The sequence below is a fragment of the Apis mellifera genome, linkage group LG11 (genome assembly GCF_003254395.2).
Source record: "Apis mellifera strain DH4 linkage group LG11, Amel_HAv3.1, whole genome shotgun sequence".
NCBI classification, from domain to species: domain Eukaryota; kingdom Metazoa; phylum Arthropoda; class Insecta; order Hymenoptera; family Apidae; genus Apis; species Apis mellifera.
Window position 1 is genome coordinate 6,633,472 of NC_037648.1, and position 25,945 is coordinate 6,659,416.

At 16.4% G+C, this 25,945-nt stretch overlaps 1 protein-coding gene across 5 annotated transcripts in view; it reads left to right on the forward strand.

Annotated features, from left to right (window-relative positions):
• Nucleotides 1–11,177: 11,177 nt before the first annotated feature.
• LOC724942 (putative phosphatidate phosphatase) overlaps nucleotides 11,178–25,945 on the forward strand; it is a 102,606-nt gene continuing 87,838 nt past the window's right edge. For 3 of the 5 annotated variants that reach the window (XM_026444091.1, XM_026444095.1, XM_026444093.1), the window contains exon 1: nucleotides 11,178–11,560. In XM_026444091.1, coding sequence (XP_026299876.1) covers nucleotides 11,497–11,560 — 64 coding nt within the window. In that variant the 5' untranslated portion in view covers nucleotides 11,178–11,496. The remainder of the gene's footprint in view (nucleotides 11,561–25,945) is intronic. The other 2 variants (XM_026444094.1, XM_026444096.1) reach the window with 1 other exon arrangement.

The following is a 25,945-nucleotide window of genomic DNA, read 5'->3' on the forward strand; positions in this document are numbered from 1 at the left end:
GAAAAGCTCGATAATACAAATTATATTACAAGCAATGTAATATTTTAAAATGCAGTTGGAAGAAATTTGATATTCTTACAAATAATGATGCATAATATATGCAAATGTGATGCAACGAAAAAAATTTGAATGCATGTATGAATGTGTTTAATATTTAATAAAGCTTGTAATATTTATAAGGAAACAACTTTAATTATTGTGCCATTACAAAAATAGTTCCAATTAAGTTTATGTTTCGAATTTTCTAATCAATTAATGAAATATTTATTTTTCTTTATATATTATTAATTTTCTTAACTTTTTCTTTTATTTTTTAATATTTTTACGAAATTTAAAGAAATAATTTTAATTTTAAAATTATATAAAATATCTATATATATATATATATATATATATATATATATATATATATATATATTTTTAGCTTTTTATGATAAAGTTATTATGATAAAATTAAAACAAGACCCAATATATTGCTTAAATAATTTAACTATATTATTTTATATTTTATGGTTAGTGCAATAAATTATTAAATTAATATAATAATAAAAAAATTGAAATAAATAACTTAAGATAAAAATATTATTAAATTAAATTAAAAATTAAATTAAATACAATATTTTTTTATTAATGCATCATTTTTTTAAAAATCTGTCTTATATGCATATTTATTTATGATTTCTTGAAATTTTTCGTAATTATAGAAAAAAAAAAAAGGAATTATTTTTGTAAATATATGAATTTATCAATAACATTTTTTGTTAAATTATTAATAATATATTTAATTATATATGAATTAAAGCTTTTTAAGCTTCTTTTCATAATTAAAAATCTCATCATGTAATTTAAAAAATTTATAAGGAAACACGTCTTCACTGACAAATTATTTAAAAATTTAAATAGATATATAAATGTAATTTTTATTTAATTAATTATTATTATATTATTTGGAAAGTATTTTATGGTATAATTATATGTTGTATATGTATATTTTATTATACACATAATCATTTATTGCTATTGTTATTGGCTATTATAATCACTTTAATCAAGTAATCAGATTTCATACATATATGCATGAATATCAGTAGTTAAATTATATAAATAATAAAAGAAAAAGAAAAAGACATTAGATAACGAGTTCGTAAATAAAAATGTACATATTTAGAAAATATTGAATAATATTTAAAAAAAAATAATATAAATTTATTTCATTATACAATAGTTTTGTTATTAACATTGATACTTAGAGGCACAATAAAAGATATAAAGCTAAATTTTCTCTAAATACATAATAAATAAAAAATAAGAATCTCTAATATAAAAATATACATATAAGAAATTTCAGAAGATGAATGCATATTAATATAAAAATATAAAAGCTGATTATTTGATAAAGAACGATTTATAAGAAATTCTAATTAATAATTTATAAAATTGAATCATAATGTTTTTGTTTTTAGAAATCTTTTGTTGTGAATAATACATATAAAAATTTATATGTATATAGATACATATTTACACATAAAATTTTATATGCAAGTTAAAAATGTTTTTTTTATATTTGGAGAAAAAGTATCTATTTCATTAGTAAGTTTAATTGATAAATTAATGTAATAATTATATTTTTTTGATTATGAATATGTATTTCTAATAAAATTAATTACTTTTATGATGAAATAACATTTTCGGATATTTTATGTTGCTATACTGGGTTTGAAGAAAATTTTAATAAAAATATAAAAAGTACTTAATTTAGATTCACTACTTCTTAAAGTAGTTATAAATAGATGTTCCTGTATATATTACTACACTATTATTGCAGTTGTTAATAATTATTAGAAATGTTAGATACAGGAATATCAAATAGAATAATTTAAGAAAAATGAATATGATGTATTATTTTGAATGTATCTGTTATTTGCATTGTATGTGTGTATATGATTGCTTTATAATAAATATAATATAATCATGTTATTTTAATGTAAGATTGTAATTTATATTTAAATGTCATGCTATAATCAATTTTATAATCAATGTTATTTTGATTAAACATTTGTTTAAAATTATTTAGATTCATATAAATTATTTATATTTAATTATATAAATTATATATCTATTAATTTATAAAATAAAATATGTTTAAAATGTCAACAATGGTGAAATAAATATTGTACTTTGGATTTAGCAAAAATAAAATAAATCTATTTTTTTTTATATATTTTAGAATTTTTATATAATGAAAATATATGCAATATAACATATTATTTTTAATGATGTAACCATACTTTTAAGTTCTATTTTTTAAATATTTTATCATTATTTTTTATATTTAATATCTATAACATATTAATACATAATAGTGTAATGGGCATGAAATTAATATAACTTATTTTGATATAATTTAATAAAAAATCAATATTTTTATTTATCAATTTTTATATTTATTTTGACTTTAAGATCATCTAAAAATACTTAATGAATATAATTAATATATATATTATATATTTCTTTTATATTTCTTTTAATTTTTAATCATTTAAATCATTAAAATAATTAGTTTGAATAGTTTTTCAATTTAATGTTATTAATCAAAGATGATATATCAAAGAAATATTTTTATTTTAATGACATTTATATTAATAATTTATATAATACGATATATTAAAATAATTATAAAAATAATTAAAAATATTTAATATTTTTATTTTATATCATAAGCATATGTTATATATAAAAATTTTATAATCAAAATTTTTTTATATACTTCCAAACTTCACTTATTATAAAATTGAAATTAATTTTGTTATTAATTTTTGAAAAGTTGTAAAATATTTTGATAATATTTATAAATGATTAATTTTGAATTTATGTTGTAAGTATCTGTATTATTTTAATAATATATTCAATATTTAAAATATATTAATTAAATAACATTTTTTAAATATATTTTACCAAATTTTAATGTTAACAAAATAGAAAAGAAGTTTTTTATAGATTTTATAATCGAATTTAATTTATTATCGAAAATAAATAAATAATAATAATAAAATAAAAGAATAATTTTATGAAAACATGAAAAATTAAAATAAAAAAGTTATGTAAAAATTAATTTTAAAAAATTAATTACATTTTAATAAAAATGTGAAATTTATTGAAATTATTATTATTAGTTATTATTAATTATTAACTTAAATATATAAGTAGTTAACTTAAATATATAAGTAGTTAACTTAAATATATAAATAGTTTACATTATGAATTTTATGAATATATAATATTCATTTATTAGGACATATAGAGGAAAAGATACAAATATGAGATAGAAAATAAAAGACACGAAAATATTGATTATGAATATAATATTGATAAATTTGATAATGATTATATTTTAAATATTATTACAATCCAAACAATCTCCTATAGCAATTATTAATATTATGTTCCTTTTATTTAATATATATTTTATGTTTCAATTATAATAAAAAGTTTCTATGCGAATTTATGAAATTATTTTATGATTTTTAGAAAAAAATTTATTTTTTCTAAAAATTTATTAAATTATTAATTTATTTAAAAAGAAGAAAAGATAATTCATTATAATTATCATAATTCATTATAATTATCGTAATTTTAGTATATTAAGATTTAAAGTATTTATGTGTTTAATTATGATAAAATAAAAAAAAATGAAATGATAAATTGATAAATATATGAAATACTTGATTGATAGTAATATAATTAAAATTTTTTAAAGAAACTTTAAAAGTAAAGTATAGAAATATTGTCTATCATGCTCATAATATTTGTGTTCATCAATTGTGTAGATATATAGAATATAGAAAACACAATTTATATATGCGGTTATTACAAGTCAAGATAAATTATTTGTTTCATGATTATTTTATTATATATATATTTAACGTTATGCTTGTATATTAATAAAACTTTTTTATTAATATTTTATTAACACTTTATTCAATTTATTTTCTTTGATAAATTGTTTCAAGAGAATATTATTAGTTGTCAATATTATTACTAATCATATTATTAATGCAATTTAGAAAAAATAAAAAAATCAAAAGTTTTATAAGCTTCAAAATATTTATATTTGTAGCATTTTTAAACTTTTTTGACTTTTATATTTATTAATATTCTGAAGCTTTCTATATCAGAAATAAAAAGAATATTCTATATATATTCGTACTTTTTCTCTGTAATTAATAATATTTAATAATTTACATATCCATTAATAAATAAATAAATTATTATAATAAATAAATATATAAATAATAAATAAATTATTATAATCCATTATAATAATAATAATAATTATAGTTCATATATTTACTTGTGTTTATAATGTTTCATAAAACTATTATATAATATATAATAATTATTTTCACATTTTATCATTATTTAATGCATAAAAAATTATTTATATATTTTATAGTTATGCTTCTTAATTAAGTTTTGTATTATGCATAATATATAAGTAAAGGCTAACAAATAAATAAATTTCTAATTTTAGATAAATTAATTATATTGGAAAATAATATTAATAATATTACTATTAATTTTAATAAATATTAGTAATTTATTATTAATTTGTATATTTTTAAAATTCAATATTCAATTGTTACAACAAATCAATTTACATATATTGATTATATAATAATAATATAATTAATAAATAATAACATAATTATTTTCGTGTAGTAATAATGATAAAAATTTGACTTATACAGATAAAAAATTTGATACATTTTGATTTAAGATTAGATTATTTTAAATTCGAATTGCAAATGTAAAATAATACAATTAAATATATATGATACATAATTAAAATAAATTTATATATTTCATTTATATATTTCGATTTATAAAGATTTTCATGATAAAAAGAGAATAAACAAAACAATTTTACAGAATTTTCTGTATTATATTATAGATTATATTATATTATATTATATTATAGTTCGAATGAAAATTCGATTGTAAATTTTGTATTCATTATATCTATAAGAATAATAAGAATATAGAATAAAAATTAGTAGAAACAAAAATATGATTGTTATTATAAATAATAATCGACGAATTGTATTTATATCTTTATGTATAAATTATGTATAATTAGTCTTGCATACATATAATCATTAAATAAAAAATATTTTATCAAAGTAATTAGTTTTTGATATGTAAAATATTTATGTTTTTAGATTTCCAAATTTATGTTATATTTGCATTTATGAATAGATTATTGCATTTAGAATAAGATTGAATCTCTGAAATATTAATAAATTTTATTAAATTGATTTATTAACAGTATTCTCTTATTTAAAATTCTCAAGTACGGTAAAAATGACTAAATTTAAAAAAAAAATGACTAATGATTAAATTTCTACTTTAATTGTTAATTAAAAAATTGTTAATTAAAAATTAAATTCTTATTTCTTTTAATCATTAACTTTAATCATTAACTTCAATTTACGAGTATATGCATTTTAACGTTTATTATTTGAATAATTGATTCATGATTAATTGAAATTCTTCCTGTAGTGATATTGATATTTTATATCGATCTTTTTTAAATATTTTTGACTTATTTTTGATATTATTTACGAAACCGAAATAATTGATGTTAAAATCATAAAAATAACCATAACTAATGATTATTAAAATGACAATCAATTTAAATTGGGTTTGTATTTTTTTTTTAGTATTCTTTGAGTTTTTGATTAATTAATATGAATAATCATGATTGAATTGATGGATAATTAGTTAATTGTATATTTAATATTTAATCAATGTTCAATGTAAGTAAAATTAATCTCATTTACCCTCATTGTTTTTATTTTTAATAGTACTATGAAAAATATTAATATTAAATATTAAAATATTAAAATATATAACATATTGATATTTTGACGATTAATTCTCTTTAATCAATATATAATTAATGAATATTTTAATCAATTTGATTAATTGAATCTTCGATATTTCGATAATTAAATTCTTTTAATTGTAAATATTAATCAATTAATTAAAAATAAAAATTTTAATCGATTAATATTTAATTTTATTAATAAATTTATTATGAATATGAATAATTAACTTAATTATCACAGGTAATGTAACTTTTTATATAAATTAATATATTGGAAATAATAATATTACAAATCTGTAAAAATTAACAAAAAGAAAATTAATTTAGGATAAAATAACTTAAATGTTTTACAATTGAATATTTCGTAATAAGTTTTTTAAAATTTAAAAAAAAAAATTTTTTTTTATTAATTGTTAAATTGTTTAAATTAAATTCTTTTTATTTTTTATTCTATAAATTATTTTAATATTCAATATTTAATGAAATTGTTTAATATTGATCTTGGTATTATATATTTTGGATAAATTGCTAAATTTTAAAAAAACTATGAAAAATATGAACTCCCATCTGAATCTAATGAATTTGCGTTTTGTTATGTAGATTTTCAGAATTTGAAATTCTATAAATTAAAGAATCAAATAATAATTTTAAAACTATATAGATTTCTATAAATCAAATGCATAAAAAAGTGATTAATATTGTATTAATATATATTGTATTATTGATAATTAATATTGTATTAATTGTATTAATAATTAATACAATTGAAAAAAGAATGATTTCTGACATAAAAATGAATTGAAAAAATAAAATATATCTTTTTGTTTCATTTTTTTTATTTATATTTTATATAAATATATATGAATGACATTGATTAGCCAGAGTTAGTTCAAAGCATTGTAAATGCACATGTATGTAATAAATAAGTCAATTTTCAAATTTGATTTTTTTTTGAAAATGGATTATTATGGAAGTTTTAATATATTTTCGATTTATTTTATTTTTATGAAATTACTTTCTTTTCGATTGTATCATCAATTTCAAAAATATTCTATGAAACTATATTGAAACTATTATTTATCAAAATAATATATATATATATATATATATAATATAAATATCATGAAAGATATGAAGTACAGAATGTGAACAATTAATTCTCTATAATGACATGTGATTTGGAATATATTTAAATATTTATATTCTTTTTTTTATTTGTTTATTACTTTATTATATCTTATTAGTTTGTCATTATACTACTAATACTATATGATTTATTTATAATGATCATTAATTTTTATATTTCAAATACAATAATGATCGATTATTAGAACTTTTTTTTTTTAAGTAAGAAAAATTTTGTTTATAATCTATATAGTCTATGTAATCTATATATTAAAATAATTAATTATTATTATTAACTTTTTATAAATCATGTTATGATTTTTTATATTATTATTGTCAATTTTGTTTGAATCTTTTATTATAAAAGTTGAATTCTTCGAATAAAATAAAATTAAATTAAATTATTGTTTCATTTCATTTGCAATATAATAAATTTTATAATGAATATCTCTGTGATTTCGATATGAAAAAAATTATAAAAGCATAATTATTTTCATATTATAATAATGATATATATAAATATATGTTTTTGCGCGAATTTTGATTAGATTAAATTAATTTATTAAATATATTAAGTTAAATTATGATAAGTAAATGGAAGAGATATTTGAAAATTAAAAATAGTAATCTCAGATTACTAAACTCAGATATTTACTTAATTGTTAATTATTGTTAATAACTTCGGTGCAATTATAAACACAATTTAATTTGTTGCAAATATTCATTTAAGAGACAAATGATAGACAGAAATTTAAAAATGCAAAGATCCATCCAAGATATTTCTTTTAATTGAAAAAATATCAATAGATCAAATTACAATTCATTTAAGCAATTATTACAAATCATCAAAGAATAATATTCTTTTACGTAAACCTAATGAAATATAATAAAGAAAATTTATTTTTTAATTCTCTGCACAAAATCATTAATATATAAATTTATACTTTTTTATTGATGCTCTAACGAATAATATTTTATTTATAAGAATCATTCATCTTGCATATAATGAAATCTATCCAAATTAAATTTATATCCATTGATTTAAATTAAAATTATTGTAAATAGTTTGCGAAATAAATATCTAAAAAATATGCGTTTAGCTATCTTAATTAAATTGCGATTTGTTTTATGATGGAGCAAAAGAAAGTAAAGTTTATGCTTCCTTTAAATAATATTTATTTTTACCTCCATATTTTTTCTATAATCTTATCTTTTTTTACTTTATAGAATGTCCTGACTATATACATGAGCTGTTATACTATTATAGATAAAAATAGTTTAGGGTAATGATTTTATTTCATGAATTTTGGGATTCTGTAATTTTTGAAAATTTTCTAAATTTTTCAAAATCAAGAATAATGTGATTTTCATTTTCCAAATTCTCAAACTTTAATCGAGCAATTAATATATCAATCATAAAAGTCCTCGTAGATTTTAAAAGAATTCAATTAATAATTATATCAAAACAATAATTTCGTTTTATATCAAATATTATGAATATATAGATATTATAATAGATTATATATGGAGCAATTTTTTATAGAATATCACTTTTAAAAGGAATGAAATTAATCCTTGAAATATTAGTATTATTATTTTTTTTTTAATATTCGTAATAATAAAATAAATTTCAATAAGATAAAATAGAACAAAATTTTGAATTATAATAATTTTAATATTTTATTTTAACTTATTATAAAAAATATTAATCATTATCAATATTATCAAATATTAATCAATCAAAATATTAAATCATATACAAAATATGAAAAAAATAATTAAAATTTAAAAATTAATTTCACGCATTCAAAGAAATTTTTTGTTAAAAATAAATTGTTCTATGCATAATCCATTATACTTTTTATATATATAAATTTTTATTAAAATCAAATTTTTTAAGATTGATGAATTTTCTTGTAAAATAGAATATATATTTATGATTGATGACTATATTTATTTTTTTATTTAAAATTAGAATTTTATTTTGATATTAGAATGCAGAATTTTAGATTAAATTAAGAATATTAAATTGAAATGATTGAATAGAAAAATAAAAACAGTAAATTTCTTTGTAGTATCGATAAATGGTTATATAATATTATAAATTAATTGTAATAATAAATTAGTTTTTAATTTTTTAATAAAAATTTTTGAGAGAATCTATAATTAAGTGATCCATCCTTGAGAAGCTATGAAATCATTTTTTTTTTAAATAAATGAAGCAAGTTAAATCATATCAAATAAACTAAATATATAGTTTTGTAGATAAATCTTAAAAAAAATCATTAGATAATGAAAAATTAATAAATGATAATTTTATTTCTTGTAACATAGATATTGTTTTTAAAATTTTTTCATTTAATACATTCAATACATTATGAAGATTATCATAAAAAATTTAAATTTTAAACTATAAAAAAATGAATGAAAATGAATAAAGAATACGATTTTTTAGTAAGTAATTTGACAATAAATTTAACTAAGAAATAAATAATAGAAAAAATTTATTAAGATATAATGAAAGAATAAGAAAAAAAGAGTTAGAAAAAAAAAATAAAGAAAAAAAAAGTAAAGAAAAAAATTAAAAAATCTGTTCAAAAATGTATCTTATTTATATATATTATATAATATATATAAAACAGAAATTCATTAATAATCTCTTTAAAAAAAATAAAAGACTATAATTTTTAAAAAATAAAATTAAACATGATATAATATATAGCAGACTTTTATATTTCGATTCTTAATTTCAATGAAAATTGAAATATTGAAATGTAATTGCTAATAAGATTGTTTTTTAAATTTTTTTCTTTGTTAATTATATTTTATTAATTATTTTTTATAATTAATATGAAATTTTCAATTCAGCATTAATTTAATCAATTATTTTTTATATTTCTTAAATAAATTAATTTTTCCATAAATAGATTTCTATAACAATATTACAAAGATAAATAATACTATCATAAAAATAAATAATTTAAATCGATTTTAATATTGATAAAATAAAGAAATTTTTATAATATTTTTGTAATATTTATATTCTTTTTGTATTATTATTTATTTATTTTCTTATTTCTATAATATTTATATATTTGTTTTTATAAATAGATCTATTTATTTTAATTCCTTTAGATCTTTCTTTTAGTATTGTGAATAATTATAAACTTATTCAAAATTTTTAATATTTTCACAAGAATGAGAAAAATTCTTATAATTTATATCAGATTTTAAAAAAGTTTTATTTATTTCTATAATCCAATACATACTATAGAAAAATGAGGAAACAAGCAATATTTTTTATAAATATAAAATCTCATAGATTTATTACATTTCTTATATTTGTTAGTAATTTAAATTAAAATAACTTTATTTATAATATTATTTATAATATTATTTTTAAATTTTTTATATATAAATTTTATTTAAATATAAATAAATAAATAAATAAAATATAAATTGTATTTATTAAGATTAAATTTTCAATAAAAAAATTCCATTGATTATCAATGCAAATTTAGAAATTAATATTTAAAATATTATATATACTATAAATGCGAATAAAATTATTATTAAATACTTTATGATTAATAAAATATTAATATTCTTTCTAAGTTCTATATGTAAATATATATAAGAAATAATATATGAAATATAAATATATTTAGAAAATTTTTTTGATTTTGTAAATTTTTAAATCATATATATTCATTATGAATAAATATAATAATATGTTTTAATGTATTTCTATTTAAAATTTAAATTTATTTTTTTTTAGTTTATTCATGAATAAAGATGAAGATTTTATCAAATATATCGCATTTTTTTTTAAATTCTTCAAAAATCTATACAGAATTTTTTTTTCTCTAATATCAACTAATTTTTTTCGAATAAATGTTTTTATATAATATTATAAGTAAATAATATTGTGTATTTTAGTGATAAAAATTATAATGTTTGATTACATATGTCAGAAATATAAATGGCAACTATTGTTCGCTAAAACAAAATAACATAATTGAAAGGTGAATGTTCATTCATATTTCATGGAAGAGACTTATATTTCATGTTTGTTTCATGTTACAATGAGCACCCATTATTAAACTACGGACTGTGATTCAGGCCGGGCAGGCACGTGCGTCGTATGCGCAGATGAAGTAGTGGAACGAGGCGCAGCCGCAGTCGTCGTTCGGATCTCGATCGGGTCGGTTCCGTAGTGTTCGTAGGTAGATTCGCGAGCACTAGTTCAAGCGTCGTTTAGTCCATTCCGAACCGTCGATAGGGATGATCTTTTTCCTAATTTTTTTATATGACTACACATAACATAATTTTCTTTTGTATATTCTTTTGTATATCCACTTTTTTTGCATTCGTGTGTGTTTATCGATTGTTCATTCATTCGTCCTTTTAAGATATTAACGAAACAGGCAGAAAGTGAAAGGACAAAGAAAAAAAGGCGGAATATTATTACAATTCGTATCATCATGGATAGATCATCGAAAATGATTTTACGAAAGATTATTATAGATTTTGTATGTATTTTTATTGGTAAGTGAATTAACATATTTCATTATATGTAGATGCATTTATATACATACGCGAACGAATGCGATTCGTAATACGAGTGGTAAACGACTACCGCCAGAGATTTCTTTGTATCCGTGCTAGAAGGGTACGATGAACGATGATTACGTTATATCGGGCGGCTGTCAGATTGACAGTCGAGGCGCCACACGCGGTCCGTTTGATCTCTATACGAACTAACCTTTAAATTGGCAGGTGCTTATTTCGAGGATATTGTTACCAATGATGTGTTATCTTTACATTTGTAAATTCTCACATTGTAATTAGTTATATATTCTGTTCGATAAAAGTATGAATTGTTTTCTAAAGTAGAATGTTTGTTATGCACATCGAAAAGTTATTACTTAAGAACTTCCAAGAATATACACTTATTCGAGATTTTTATTGCACGAAATTAATTATCTAACACATTCTTCTAAATTAGATGAATCTAAACCAAAAAAGATAAAAATTGAATGTGATACTAATAATAGTTTTTATATTTGTAAAAGAAGGATTTTTTACAAACTTTTGTATGTTTTTACATGTTTTTTGTGAATTTATTAAGCGAGTTCTTTAAAGATTTGTTATTTAATTTAAACGAAATGTAAATTGTTTGATAAAATAATTTGAATTTTTGAATATGAAATTTTTGAATTTTGATGATGAAAAAAAAATTTTGATTAAAAAATATTGTTTAATTTATCTTCATAAATATGATGCATATAACACTCTTTAGCTCGATCGATTTAATGTGAGAAGTAGTGACACGGTTTTGTTTAATGGCTATTTAGTACACTGCAGTTATTCAAATGTTCTTTTTTTTTTTTTTGAAAATTTAATGTTTAATATGAAAAAAAATCAATTGATTTTAAGATTTTTTTAATAATTGATATAACATTTTTGACAAATTTTTCAATATTCTTTAGTTAATAAGTATAAAATTATGAGAATTTTTTTTAATAAAAAGAAAAATTCAAAATTAATTTGAATAAATCATTATAAAAATATTTTTAAAAATTAAAAAATTTTATCTATCTTATTTATTAATTATAATAATATATTTTATGTAATAGTTTTAATTTTTTAATTATAAAATTATATTTATCTTTTTAATAATTTTTTAATTTCTTTCTTGAAATCTCAATAAAAATAATATAAAATAATTATCATTTTTAAAAAAAATTGTATACTATTATATATATAAATTTAATAAAAAATGTATATATGAATTATATATATTAATTATATATCAATTAAAAAATATGTATATATTATACTATTTTTATTATCTATTAAATTATTTTTATTAAATGAAATAAATGAAAATTTTTCTTTCATAATAATATTAAAATATAAAATGAATGAATTAATAATTTGCAATCATATCAATTATTATTTTAATTATTTTTTTTATTACAATTCAATATTTTATTAATAAAACAAAATTACTTTCCAATTCATTATTATTATTTCATTTTAATATCAATATTGTTTATATTTTTTTAATTATTTAATATATGTTTCAAAAATTTAATTTTTAATTTAAAGATTTAAGATTTAATTTTACAAAATTATGACATTATATAATATAATTCTCATTTATTAAAAATACAAAAATATGAATTTGATTAAAAATTCATTGAAAAAAAATTGATTAATATTTTACATGAATTCTATTTAAAAAAATAGATATTTAAATTTAAAATATTTGAGAATAATTTAATATTTTATTAACATAACATATATCTATATAATATATTTTATATAATATATTTTAAAATGATATAAAATAATTAATAAATTTATACGTTGACAAATATGTTTTCCAATATCTTCAATTATATAATTTAATTAATGTAATTAATGTAATATTATTTCTTTCTATCAATAAATATCATAATTATTCAAATAATATATTTATAACATATTATAACTTTATTGTTTCGAATAAAATAATTTTTTCAAAGGTCTTATTTGATTTTCTATTCTTCTTGAATTTCTATGTTGCAATATCGTATTTAGAATATACTAAAATAAATTAAAAGTTAAAGAAAAAATCTGTAGTATCTCTGGTGATTTAAAGTCAAAATACATGAATTTTATATATATTATATATTATTATTTATATATATTATGTACATATTTCATATGTATTATCATTATAAATTAATAAATTTACATTCATCTATAAAATTAATAAATAGATATTATATTATAATTGAATATTAAATGATGTAAAAAAAATATAATAAAGAAAAATAATCGTATTCGTGATATTTAAAAATTTTTTGTTTATATATGAATTATAATTTGATTATAAATGATTTTATGAAATAAATAATGAAAATGATTGATATTAATTAATTAAAAAATATTTTTTTATTTAATTCTATTTATAATATAATTTATAACTTATTTATAATATAATTTATATTTATAATAATGTTATAAATTATAATGTAATGATTCGTACTTTTTTATATAGTGATGAAAAAATGATGAAAAAATAAAAATATATCGTTTAATTGCACTTTTTTTTTTTATAATTGAATTTTTTATAAATAATATAATAAATATTTTGATAGAATACATTATAAAGAAAATAAAGTTTTAATGAAAAATTAAAAAAAATTCTTTTATATTTTTATATTTATATAAAACGATGTAACCATTTGTCTGAAATAAAATTTATTACTGAAAACGAGATTTATTGTTGTCTTTATTTTAACTGCCATTTTTTATAGTTATTTGAGTCAATGTGAAAACGTTAAAAATGAGCAAAATTTATAATTATTTAATTTTTCATTATGAAAAGAAAAAAAACAAAAAAGAAAAAATTTGTGTTATATATTTTAAAATATATGAATAAAACAAATTGAATAATAAACAATATTAAAAATTAGAATGGATATTTTAGAAATCTGTTTTCTTTCAAATTAGATAGAATTGGTCATATCATATATCATATCATATAGAAAAAATTCAAAAATATATATATATATTTATATGTGTAAATAAGTCGAAAAGAAATAATATAAAAAATTTGCCAAAAACATATATATTTATACTTTGATTTTGATAGATATTATTGTAGTAATGATGTATTCAAATTTATTATATTATGTTAAAAAATTAAGTGATATTTATTTTTTCTTCATTTTAACAATTGAAACAAGCATTTGTTTTATCATTTGTTAAATTTAACTTGTATTCAAATGCTTTCAAATTAGATAAACTGTATTTAAACATATAAAAAGCAAATGATTTCATAGACTAATAATTATTATTAAATTTAAGGGATCATTTTTTTTTATTAAGTAATATTTTAATGAATAAAATTTAGAAATATTAATTTTAATTTTAAAAATTTATTTTATATTAATATTTAAAGTTATATGTTTTTAAAATTGTCCTTTTATCGATGCATGTGACAAATCGATGATTATACAGATAAAATATATTGATGTAGATGAAAAACATTATGCCATATTGTACTAATTTTCTATTAGATTGTAGGTAATGTAGATTCTTAATCTATCTTTTTTTATGCATTTCAACTGAGATATTAATTGCTAATTAAATTTTTATTTATTGAAATTGGTTTACAATGCTATTTCACATAAATAATAATAAATTTTTTTAAGAATTGTTTCAATTTTATTTCTTAGATGCGAAGTATTAGCTGTAAAGAAATGCTAACAATATAGAAATAAAATAAAATAAATATAATAAATATAAATATTCATAAAAACATATTTTATATAAATGCAAAATAAAATTATTTAAAATTGAATTATTTAATATTGAATTTAAAAAAAAAATTTATAAAGCAAATAATAAGAAATAAGAAATAATAAGAATAAGAATATATTGATATTAATTAACTAAAAAATGTTCATCTATTTATAATGTATACATATTACAATTCGATTGAAATATCGTAATGATAGAAAAAATAATATCAATTATATAATAGTAATAATAATAATCCTATTTAACAATAACAATAACAATAACAATAACAATAACAATAACAATAACAATAACAATAACAATAACAATGACAATGACAATGACAATGACAATGACAATGACAATGACAATGACAATGACAATGACAATGACAATGACAATAATAATAACACTAATGATAATAATGATAATAATGATAATGATGATAATAATGATAATGATGATAATAATGATAATAATGATAATAATATAATTTTTTCATAATTAATTTAATTCTAAATAATTATCTTTTTATTTTCTATAAAATATTTTTACGATATAATATCTTTTAATATGAAATAATAGTAGTTTTAATATTTATAAAAAGTATACAGGAAACTGGATTTCTTAAAATATATAATATATAATAATAATATAATAAAATAAAACAGCTTAGAACATCAAAAAAAACTAACAAATTGTTTTTATTTCGATTTAATAAGTTCATTTTAAATAAAGCTATACAATTTTAAAGATTTTTTCGCTTTGTTAGTATCAAAGCGAATAAAATTAAATATAAAATTTTATTTTTAAAATCTTTTAATTCAATTTTCTATATATTTTTCTTATGTTCATGTTTTGTAATACTTTTGTATTGTCAAATTTTGCAAATCGTGAGTATAATTCATGAGAATTAATGGTAAAAAGGCAAAGACAAAAAAACTTTTTGAGAAAGAGAAATGTGGCAAACAGAGGAATTACAGATACAGATGAAAATCAGATAACACAAAAATGAGTATTATTTGCAGCGAAAAGTAGGCCGAAGGCATTTTCACCTTGAAAGTTGCTCACAGGTGTCTATTTGTTCCATCTTTGTTTGTTGCGTTTGTTTTCGCATTCAACATGTGAATAAACTTCAAGATTGTGCAAGTACTACATTTTTCTTCTTTTTTATTTCTTTTTTTATTAAATCGTTGCACATAAAATGGCACATAAAATCTTTCGATATTTTAAATGAGATCGAAGTTTATTTTTAAAAATATGAAAAACAGAGTTCTGAAAAAGTAATGAATGTAGTATAATAAGTCATTAATGTTTATCGAGTTATAAAAGAATTGAATGTTTAAAATTGTTTTTAAAAATGTTTGAGTTTAAGTATATATTGCATTGATATATGTACATAAAATTTTATTTGATTGTTTTCATTAAATCTAGGATTTAATAATATAATCTAAAATTAAAAAAAATTTCGAATTTTAAAGCTGTAATAGTTTTTTTGTTTAATGGTCGCTTTAAAATAATTATTATTGAATAAAATATCTGAAAAAAAAAGTAAACAATTTATTTTAGATTTAAAATATAGAAAGAAAAATTATACTAATGTATGAATATTTTTTAGGAATTATTATTCGTGATTTATAGTTAATTTTAAAAAATTTTTTATAATTTTTATTTATCTAATTAATTAATGCCATCATTTAACTTCATTAAAATTATTATTATAAAATTATTTATAAAATCAAAAATAATTCCTTAGAATTCAAGGGTACGATTAATAACAATAATTGCTATTCAAATAAAATTTAATGAAACTGAAATTATTTTAATAGTTGATATTATCTAATCTTGAAAAAACAATATTTCACATATTCTTATTCTCTATTTAATATTAAAATTAAAACATTTTTATATTTTTATATTCTAAAATAATTTCAATTGAATTTTCTTTGACCATAATTACATATTATTAATTTCATATTCATAAATCAATAAAATAATTTTTAATGACATTGCATTAATGCACTGGAAATAATAAAAAATGAAAATAATTACACTTTTAGAAGCTAAGTATCACAATAAAATGGAAATAATGAAAAAATAAAAGAAAGAATAATCAAAGTGATCATATTTATAGTATTATTGTAGTATGTATCAATATTTCTTTTTTTTCATTTTTATATTTTTTTCTTTCCTTTTCTTTGTTTATATTATTATGGAGATCTGTTTATTGTGAAAATATTATATCGTTCTTATTAGTACTGAATTTTTCTTAACAGAAAATTATACATAACTCTGTGATTGAAATATTTATTGGATATTGTAATAGTACATGTTATAATATATTCAGTTTCGCATGTAGGGTATCATTATGTTATTATATTGGAATACTTTGGAAAGGGAAGATGTTGATTTAAGGAGTATGTTTTTAAATTAAAATAATGGCTAAGCATGTAATATATGTATAACGATGAAAATGGGTGGAGGTATATAATTATATTAAAAAATAATATTAAAAAATATTTTTCTTAAATTTTGTATGAAATAAGTTATTGAAGCAATAGATTAATAATATAATATTAACAAAAATTTGATTAAAAAAATATTGATTATTTAAATGATATTCATAATTCTATAAATTCAACGAATGATACATTTTTTAAAATTTTTATAAGAAAAAAAAATTTTGTCATAATTATTTTATAGAAGTTTATAGGTTTATGTGATTAAAATTTTTACATCTGTTTTTCATTTTTAAATTTTATATTATTATTATATTAAAACAAATTTTTCTTATTCTTTATTTCTTTTAGCAAAAATAACAAAAAATAAAAAGCAAAAGATTATCAAAGATAAACGTAATTTTTTTTTATCTTTTAAATAAATGTTATATATGTAACAGTATTTCCTAATTAGTATATTGCGAAATAATATATTATAGAAAGTATCATATGCATCAAATAATCGAATTGTAATAAGATTTTATTACATAAATATAAATATAATAATATTTATTTATTATATTATTATACAGTTACAAAGTATTATTTCTATTGATATTAATTAGATTGAAATTAATCTTTTGTTAATATTATAAATATTTTTATATTTAATGACAACATTTTAATTTTTAAAATAATTTTTTTTTAAATAAACTATAATAAATATCAAAATATGTTATCATTTCAAGTAAATTAAAATTTTCATTTTAAAAATTATTGCATATTGCGAGAATCTAATTAGTTTTAAAATATGAATTAGAAAACATCAATTTACAATAAATGTATTCATTATGTTATGGTATAATTTTACATTTTTGTTTTGTTATATTTTTAATTATTTCTTTTTTAAAAAATTGTATTTCAATTGTTATTTTTATTTTAGATTTTCAAATCTAATTTCAAGTTTTTATTAATTATATATTCATAAAATTTTATTGTTTATAAATATATATCTATTAGAAGAAAATGGATTAAAAATCATTTAAGAGTCATAAGAATAAATTCTCTTGAAATGAATTTTATTAAAAATATTTTTCAAATGCATTTGATGTAATTTTTATTTAATGAGAGACACAAAAAGCAATGCAAATATAATAATTATACATTTGCACATATTCTGTTAGCATTTTAAATATGGAAAATTTTTCTGTTTAATTAATATTACATTTGTTCTTTTTAAAAACACATGATTTTTATTTTTAGTTCATTATTTTTATTTTTATATATTTTTTACATTTCATTAAACTCTTTTTAAGAAATAAAATATTTAAAATAAAAATGCAAAATTAATATAAATTACATAAAAGATATACAAATAAAAAAAGATTACATATATAAATATAATATAATTTTTCATTATGCGATTTTATTTTAACAATAAATATCAAATATTCATTAAAAGTATTTTTTTTTTCAAATGATTTCTTCTTTTATCTTTTTTATATACAATTTAACACGTTGTTCATTTTTGCTTGGGCATTATATTTGGTTATTTGAAGCGCATATTAACTGGTGTCACAGAAAGCGGAGTGAATCTTGAAAGTGTCTTTCAAGATTCTTTCTAATAACTGTACCCTTTCAAACTTCGTTAAGTGGCACAAACAGGTCTAACTCTCGGTGTGAAGGGCATTAATGGCAATTTTGTCGGAATCTATGTGTCACTAGGTTCTCCTTGTAATGCTATAGTGGATCGAACTCATTTACCATGAAGCGAATGCAGATTAGCTAGTCAAAATCGGATTGATTCAATGACTGAATAGAAGATCAGTGGTGGTCTTAGTAGTTTTGTTGGTTCGCTTTGTTAGTCAATATTAAATAGTTCCCACGAATATTCCTCTGGAGTGATAATCTTGGTAATTGATATATATACATATATATATATATATATATATATATATATGTATAAGCTCTTTTATCATTATCTTTTTTTCTTTTTTTACGATAAAAATGGGAAAGAAAATGAGAAAAAATTTTCTATCACTTAATGAGTTTATTATGCAGTAGAATTCCATTTGTATGAACGAAAATTTATATTATCTACACTGATTTTATATTATCTGATATTATTATTATATTTTTAAAGAAAGAATATTTTGTAAAATTCTTTTATAGGAATTGAATTTCTATTAATTAAATGAAAAATCATAACTGATAGCAATTAGATGGATTCCTATTTTATATTTGTTTTAATCTTAAAATATAATCGTTTTAATATTATTTTAATTTTTTATTTATTATTTATATTTTATATTTTAATTTTATCTAATTTTCTGATGATTTTCATTACTATATTGTAAAATAATAATAAAATATAAAATATATTTAACTTTTCTTTAACATTTAATTATACATTTAAATGACAATAAATTCTTTGTATTTGTTTCTTCATTCATTTAAAAATAATTAATTAATATTATGATAATTTTTTCAGTAATTTTATCATAATACATTTCGTAGCACACAATAATATTGTATTGTATTGATGTAGTATGATATGCATTTTAATATCAATTAAATATTCTTATAATATTAACTTGTAAATATTTTTATTTTAATATAAAACTTAATATAAAATTTTTTGTGTAAAGAATAAAATTCAAATATAATTATCTTTTTTCCCTTAATTTTGATTGAAATTATTTCACAGTTCACAATGGCTGATATAAAAGAAAGGAAGATAAATATTTATCCATTGAATGTATCTATAATCGATTGATGTCTAATTTTACTACGAAACATCAGGCGTATGTTTATGCGTGAATGAAAGTGATGGTATACGTTAATAAACTTTTATAAATAGCATACCATAGCTGGCTATGTGTATACTTTTTCTTTTTTTTTCATTATTTATGCATCAATCACTTACATAAGTTATTAGCAATGTAAAAATTATATATATATATATATATATATATATATATAGATTAGTATACATGATGAGTGTTTCGACATAATGAATTTTCCGCAAATTATTCATAAATATATTTCATAAAAAAAAAAATAAAATAAAAAATGCATTAAATAAATGTTATATAATGTGTTAAAGAACATAATTAATCTTAATTTTCCAGCAGTTAAATATATTTTCGATTTTCTTGTTTCAAATACATAACTTTTAACGTAGTTTTTCTTTTACTTTTTATAAAAAATTAAATTAATATATTTTTAAAAAGTTACTAATTTAAAAAATATTTTAATTTATATTTTATAAAATTTTTTATACAAAAAACGAAAAAAATATAAATTTTAAGGAATTAACTGAAAATGTTTTCTGAATTAAAAAGAATCGGCATATTATTATATCTTAATAAGATATTATTATATCTAAATTAATAATATTTTATACATATCTAAAGTAATTATATATATTTTAAATTAATAATAATATTATTAATATATCTTAAATATTATTATTTAGAATTAATCTTAAATTATTAATTTGATTTAAAAAAAAATTATAAAAATATATTATTTTTAAATTTTATATTTAATTATATTATAAATAAATATTAATATTTTATTTTTAAATTTATTTTTTAAATTTTTAAATTTGCGAGTTTTTTTCAACCACTTTTTTCAAATAAATATATTACTTTATTGGATGACCAATATTAAATCAGTTTTGAACTATATTTAAAATGTATGATTTATTATATGTACATTTTAATCTTATATCTACATTTATATCTACAATTTGAATAAAATTTATATTTTATAAATTTATTATTTATATTTTATATTATTATACAATAAACATTATTGATGATCTTTCCTAAAAAAGAAAAAATTAAAATAAAATTAAAATTAAGTTTATTAGAAATAAATAAATTTTAAATTTTTGTAGATTATTTATTCTTTATTGATATTATGATAATGATTTAATATTATTTTGAGACTTAATATTATCTTTGATAATATATTATAAAAAATTAATAAAATAGATTTATAGATTAATTTCATTATTTTTCAATGTTAATTTATGTTAACATTGATAAAATTTAAATAGGTTATGAGAAAAAAAATCTTATTTATTTTATATAAAAATGATTAATAAATATTTTTTCTGTTAACAATAATTAATTAATATTTTGGATATTTAATCATTATGCATTTAAATTTCATTGATTGAAAATCATTCAAATTTATAAGATAAATTTCGATAATTCGAAAATTTTTATTTTTTTAAAACATTTTTTATGGCAAAAAATCATGCAATTTTTTGTTTCAATTATAATTTGATTCTCTATATTGAAAACATTTTCTAAAAATAATGTTTTTTATATTACACATATATTTTTAAATTATAATAGAAATAAAAAAAAATAATTACAAATATAATCTAATCTTCCTATTTATAAATTTATTAAACTGTGTATTCAAATTGACAAAATTTTTTTATATAAAATAAATCTTTCATTATTATATTAAAATTTGAAATTTTTATAGGATAGAAAAAATTGTATTTAATAGAAAACATTATTATGTTTATGAATCTTTATGTTATGTTAATAATAGCAAAAATAAATAAGTATCATTTGATTGTTACTTTACATTTTTAATTTTACATCTTTCGTTGAAAATATACATAATAAAATTACTTAAATTAAAAAAATATTTAAATTTACTAAAAAATTACTTATAATAATTAATAATATATAATAATAATATAATAAATATATAAAATATATTATAATAATTAATAAAATATCATTTGAAATATAAATATCGCCATAAGTTTAATTTTGTTAATGAAACTACATAAAACTACTTTACATTATTTTTCAATATGATAGAAATTTATAAAATTTATAAAATATTATATTATAATAAGAAAGGATCTTTTTTATTTAAATAAAAAATTATTTATAATATATATATTTTGTTTTTAATATTTATTTATTTAAAATATATAATTTAATTATCGCATAAAGCGTAGAAAATTATTAAATTCCAACCATTTTTTTCTATATTGAATATAATTTTAATTTTTATGTTATTTAATAAAAAATTTTGACCTTATTTAATTTCTGATTTCATTAATTTTTTGGTGATAAAATTCTAAATTGGAAATATAAATTAAAAGAAATGTGCCAAATAATGCAGTTAGATTTAAAGAAAGGATTTTTTAAATGAAAAATAACAAATTTTTAATTTTATGTTAAGTGGAAAAATATTATTTATCTGAATATAAAGATATACATATTAATATATTCGTGGAAAATTTTTTAAAAATTTATTCTTGAAGCCAAAACAAAATGTCAATTATTTATTTATTAAATTATAGAAAATTTAAGTTTGCGTTAGATAAAGATAGTTTTATTTCCATCATATCGTCTCTTATTTTATTTTCATCTTGTTTCATTTTATCGATAATAATTTATTTATTTTATTTATTATTTATTTATTTATTTTATACAAATTTTTTTATTTGTTTTCTAAAATTGTTTTCTAAAATCTTCAAAACGAATCTTATGATTATATATCTATAAAATAAAAAAACATATATTTTTTAAGAAGTATTTTCATTCTGAAGAATCAAATCGTAGTCAATAAAAAAGATTATTCTATTGAATTATTTTTCCTCATATCCCTTATAAATCTAAAAAAAAAATCGAAATTTTCATTTCTTAATATTTTAAAAAGTCAATATCTTACAGTTCATCCTATTCATTAATGATGCGATGAATTATTGTAACACATTATATAATTGCATTGACGCTCTTTTACAGTATCACTGTCACAGTAAATCGTGATTTTTATTGGACAGTCATGAAGCCAAGACATTTGATGCGAAATATGCGTTTAAAATACTTATACAATTGCTTCTTCATACATATAGGAATAAGTATATCTTTACAGTCACCGCGTAACCGGCTCTATAATTCACCCTGAAATCACTTTGCACACCGTTGACAACTGTTTTCACTATATTTTTTGTTTCACGAAGTATATACTATGTCATTTTGTCGCAGCTACGATGTTTGCTTTCGTCAATCATTTTTCTTCTCTTTTTCCTTTCGTCTCCCTTTTCAATTTTATTCTCTCTTCTTATGTGATCACCTAAGGCAAATGATACAAGTACTCAAAAGTGAATTTACAAAAATGAGTGAAGATTTTTAGATAAATAATATTAATTTAATATAGTTATAATAAAGTTATAAGTAAATTTAACAATAAAATAATATTTTGCTATATAATTTGACATATATTTTGAATAATACGGTATATTTTCTGCATATTAATTAAATATTTGAATATTAATCGCATAAAATCTATAGTTAATTGTAATGAATATATTATATTATAAATAAATTTTTTAGTTTAGTTAGGGTATTATATTTGATACTCTATATACTACTGATATATTCAAAAAAATTTAAATTCGAATTTTTTTGAACGTTTTATTTATTTATTTATTATTTATTATTTATTATTTATTTATTTATATGTTAATATAAAACATTTTTTTATATTTTTTACTTTAGTTACACATATTCTTGAATATATATCATAGTATTGAGAATTGAAATTAATGGAAATTTATTACTTTATTAAAAAAAAACATATATAATACATACATTTCAAAAGAAATATATAATCAATCATAAATGTTTTTATATATTTATTTTATAAAAGAATTTTCATCTAATTTGAAAATTTTGATTCTAAATAATAATGAAAGTTTTTATTTGTATAAAATATAGATTAAATTAGGTTATTTAATCGAAAAATTTATCTAACTTGAAAATTCTGAAAAAATCTAAAAGTTTGTATTTATATAAAATATAATAAGTTAAGTTAGATTAGATTATTTTTATCGAAGATTTATTTGTATGAAAAATTTATTTGTAGAAGTGAAATTAATTTTCAAAATTTCAACAATTTTTCATTTTTCAAATACAATTTTTCATAAATATTTTTTTTTTATTACAGGATTACATTAAATTTATTTTTTGAAATTTTTTGAAACTTGAAATTTTGATCTCATATTATTATAAAATCATACTTAAAAAAAAATTATATTTAAATTATATTAAAATTTTGATTATTCATTTTAAAATTCATATTCACAAAATTTCATTGGAAATATATAATTTTTTATTTTATTAAAAAATAAAAAAAATTGTTTAAATATTTTAAAAGTATCTATTTGATAAGTTTTCAAATTCAGTATTTTTAAAAACGAAAATCCAAACAAAAAAATATTATTTTTTCTTTTTGATTTATTTTTACATGCAAAATTACTTTCTGTCTCTATACATTTTGCATGCACATTTATTTTCGTATCGTGTCTCTCAGAGTCATGGATAAACGTGTCGACTGGAAAGATAGAAAGATGAGTGTTGCCATGAGTACGCGAATGCAGGAAGTGTTAAGGAATGGCATGTCTGCGAACCATGAAATATTGAGGCGAAAAGGACACAATCCGTAAAGAAAAGCAATGCGATACCATGTGAACTTCATTGCTTCGGACCGTTATCACGGTATACTTTATAAGAATGTCTTTCATCTAAAAATATCGGTTAATGTATTGCAACTCAATGTCTTTGCAATGTTTTAATCTTTTGCGTGTCCATAGATACATTATAAAAAGAAATATAAAAAATCAAAATTATAGAATTATTTTTTTAATAGTGAAAAAATTTATTTCTATTTCTTTAAATTTATTTTGGATTAAAGTTTTATTTTTAAGACATATATTTCTTAATTATTATTTTCGTTATATTATTAATTATATTTATATTAGTTTTTCAAAATATATATATATAAAATGATGCTTACAAAATAAATGAGCAAATGAAGAATTCTTGCGAAGTGATATTTTAAATTTCTTTTAAAATTATTTTTTCATGGATTAAAATATTATTTATTGAAAATAAAAATCAAAATACTGTAAATTTGAAGAGAAATTAAAAAAATTTAATGAAAATAATTATTTTTAAGTGATTTACACATCTTAAAAAAAATTTGTTATTAAAAAGTTAGATTTTAATTTAAATATTAATTCATGTAAAAGTCAACTTTTATTTGATATTAAGAAATCATAGAAATCATATTAGAAATCATAAATAATAAATGAGAATTTTTCTCTTATAATTTTTTAAAACGTAAAATTTTTTCATAGATTAAATAAATG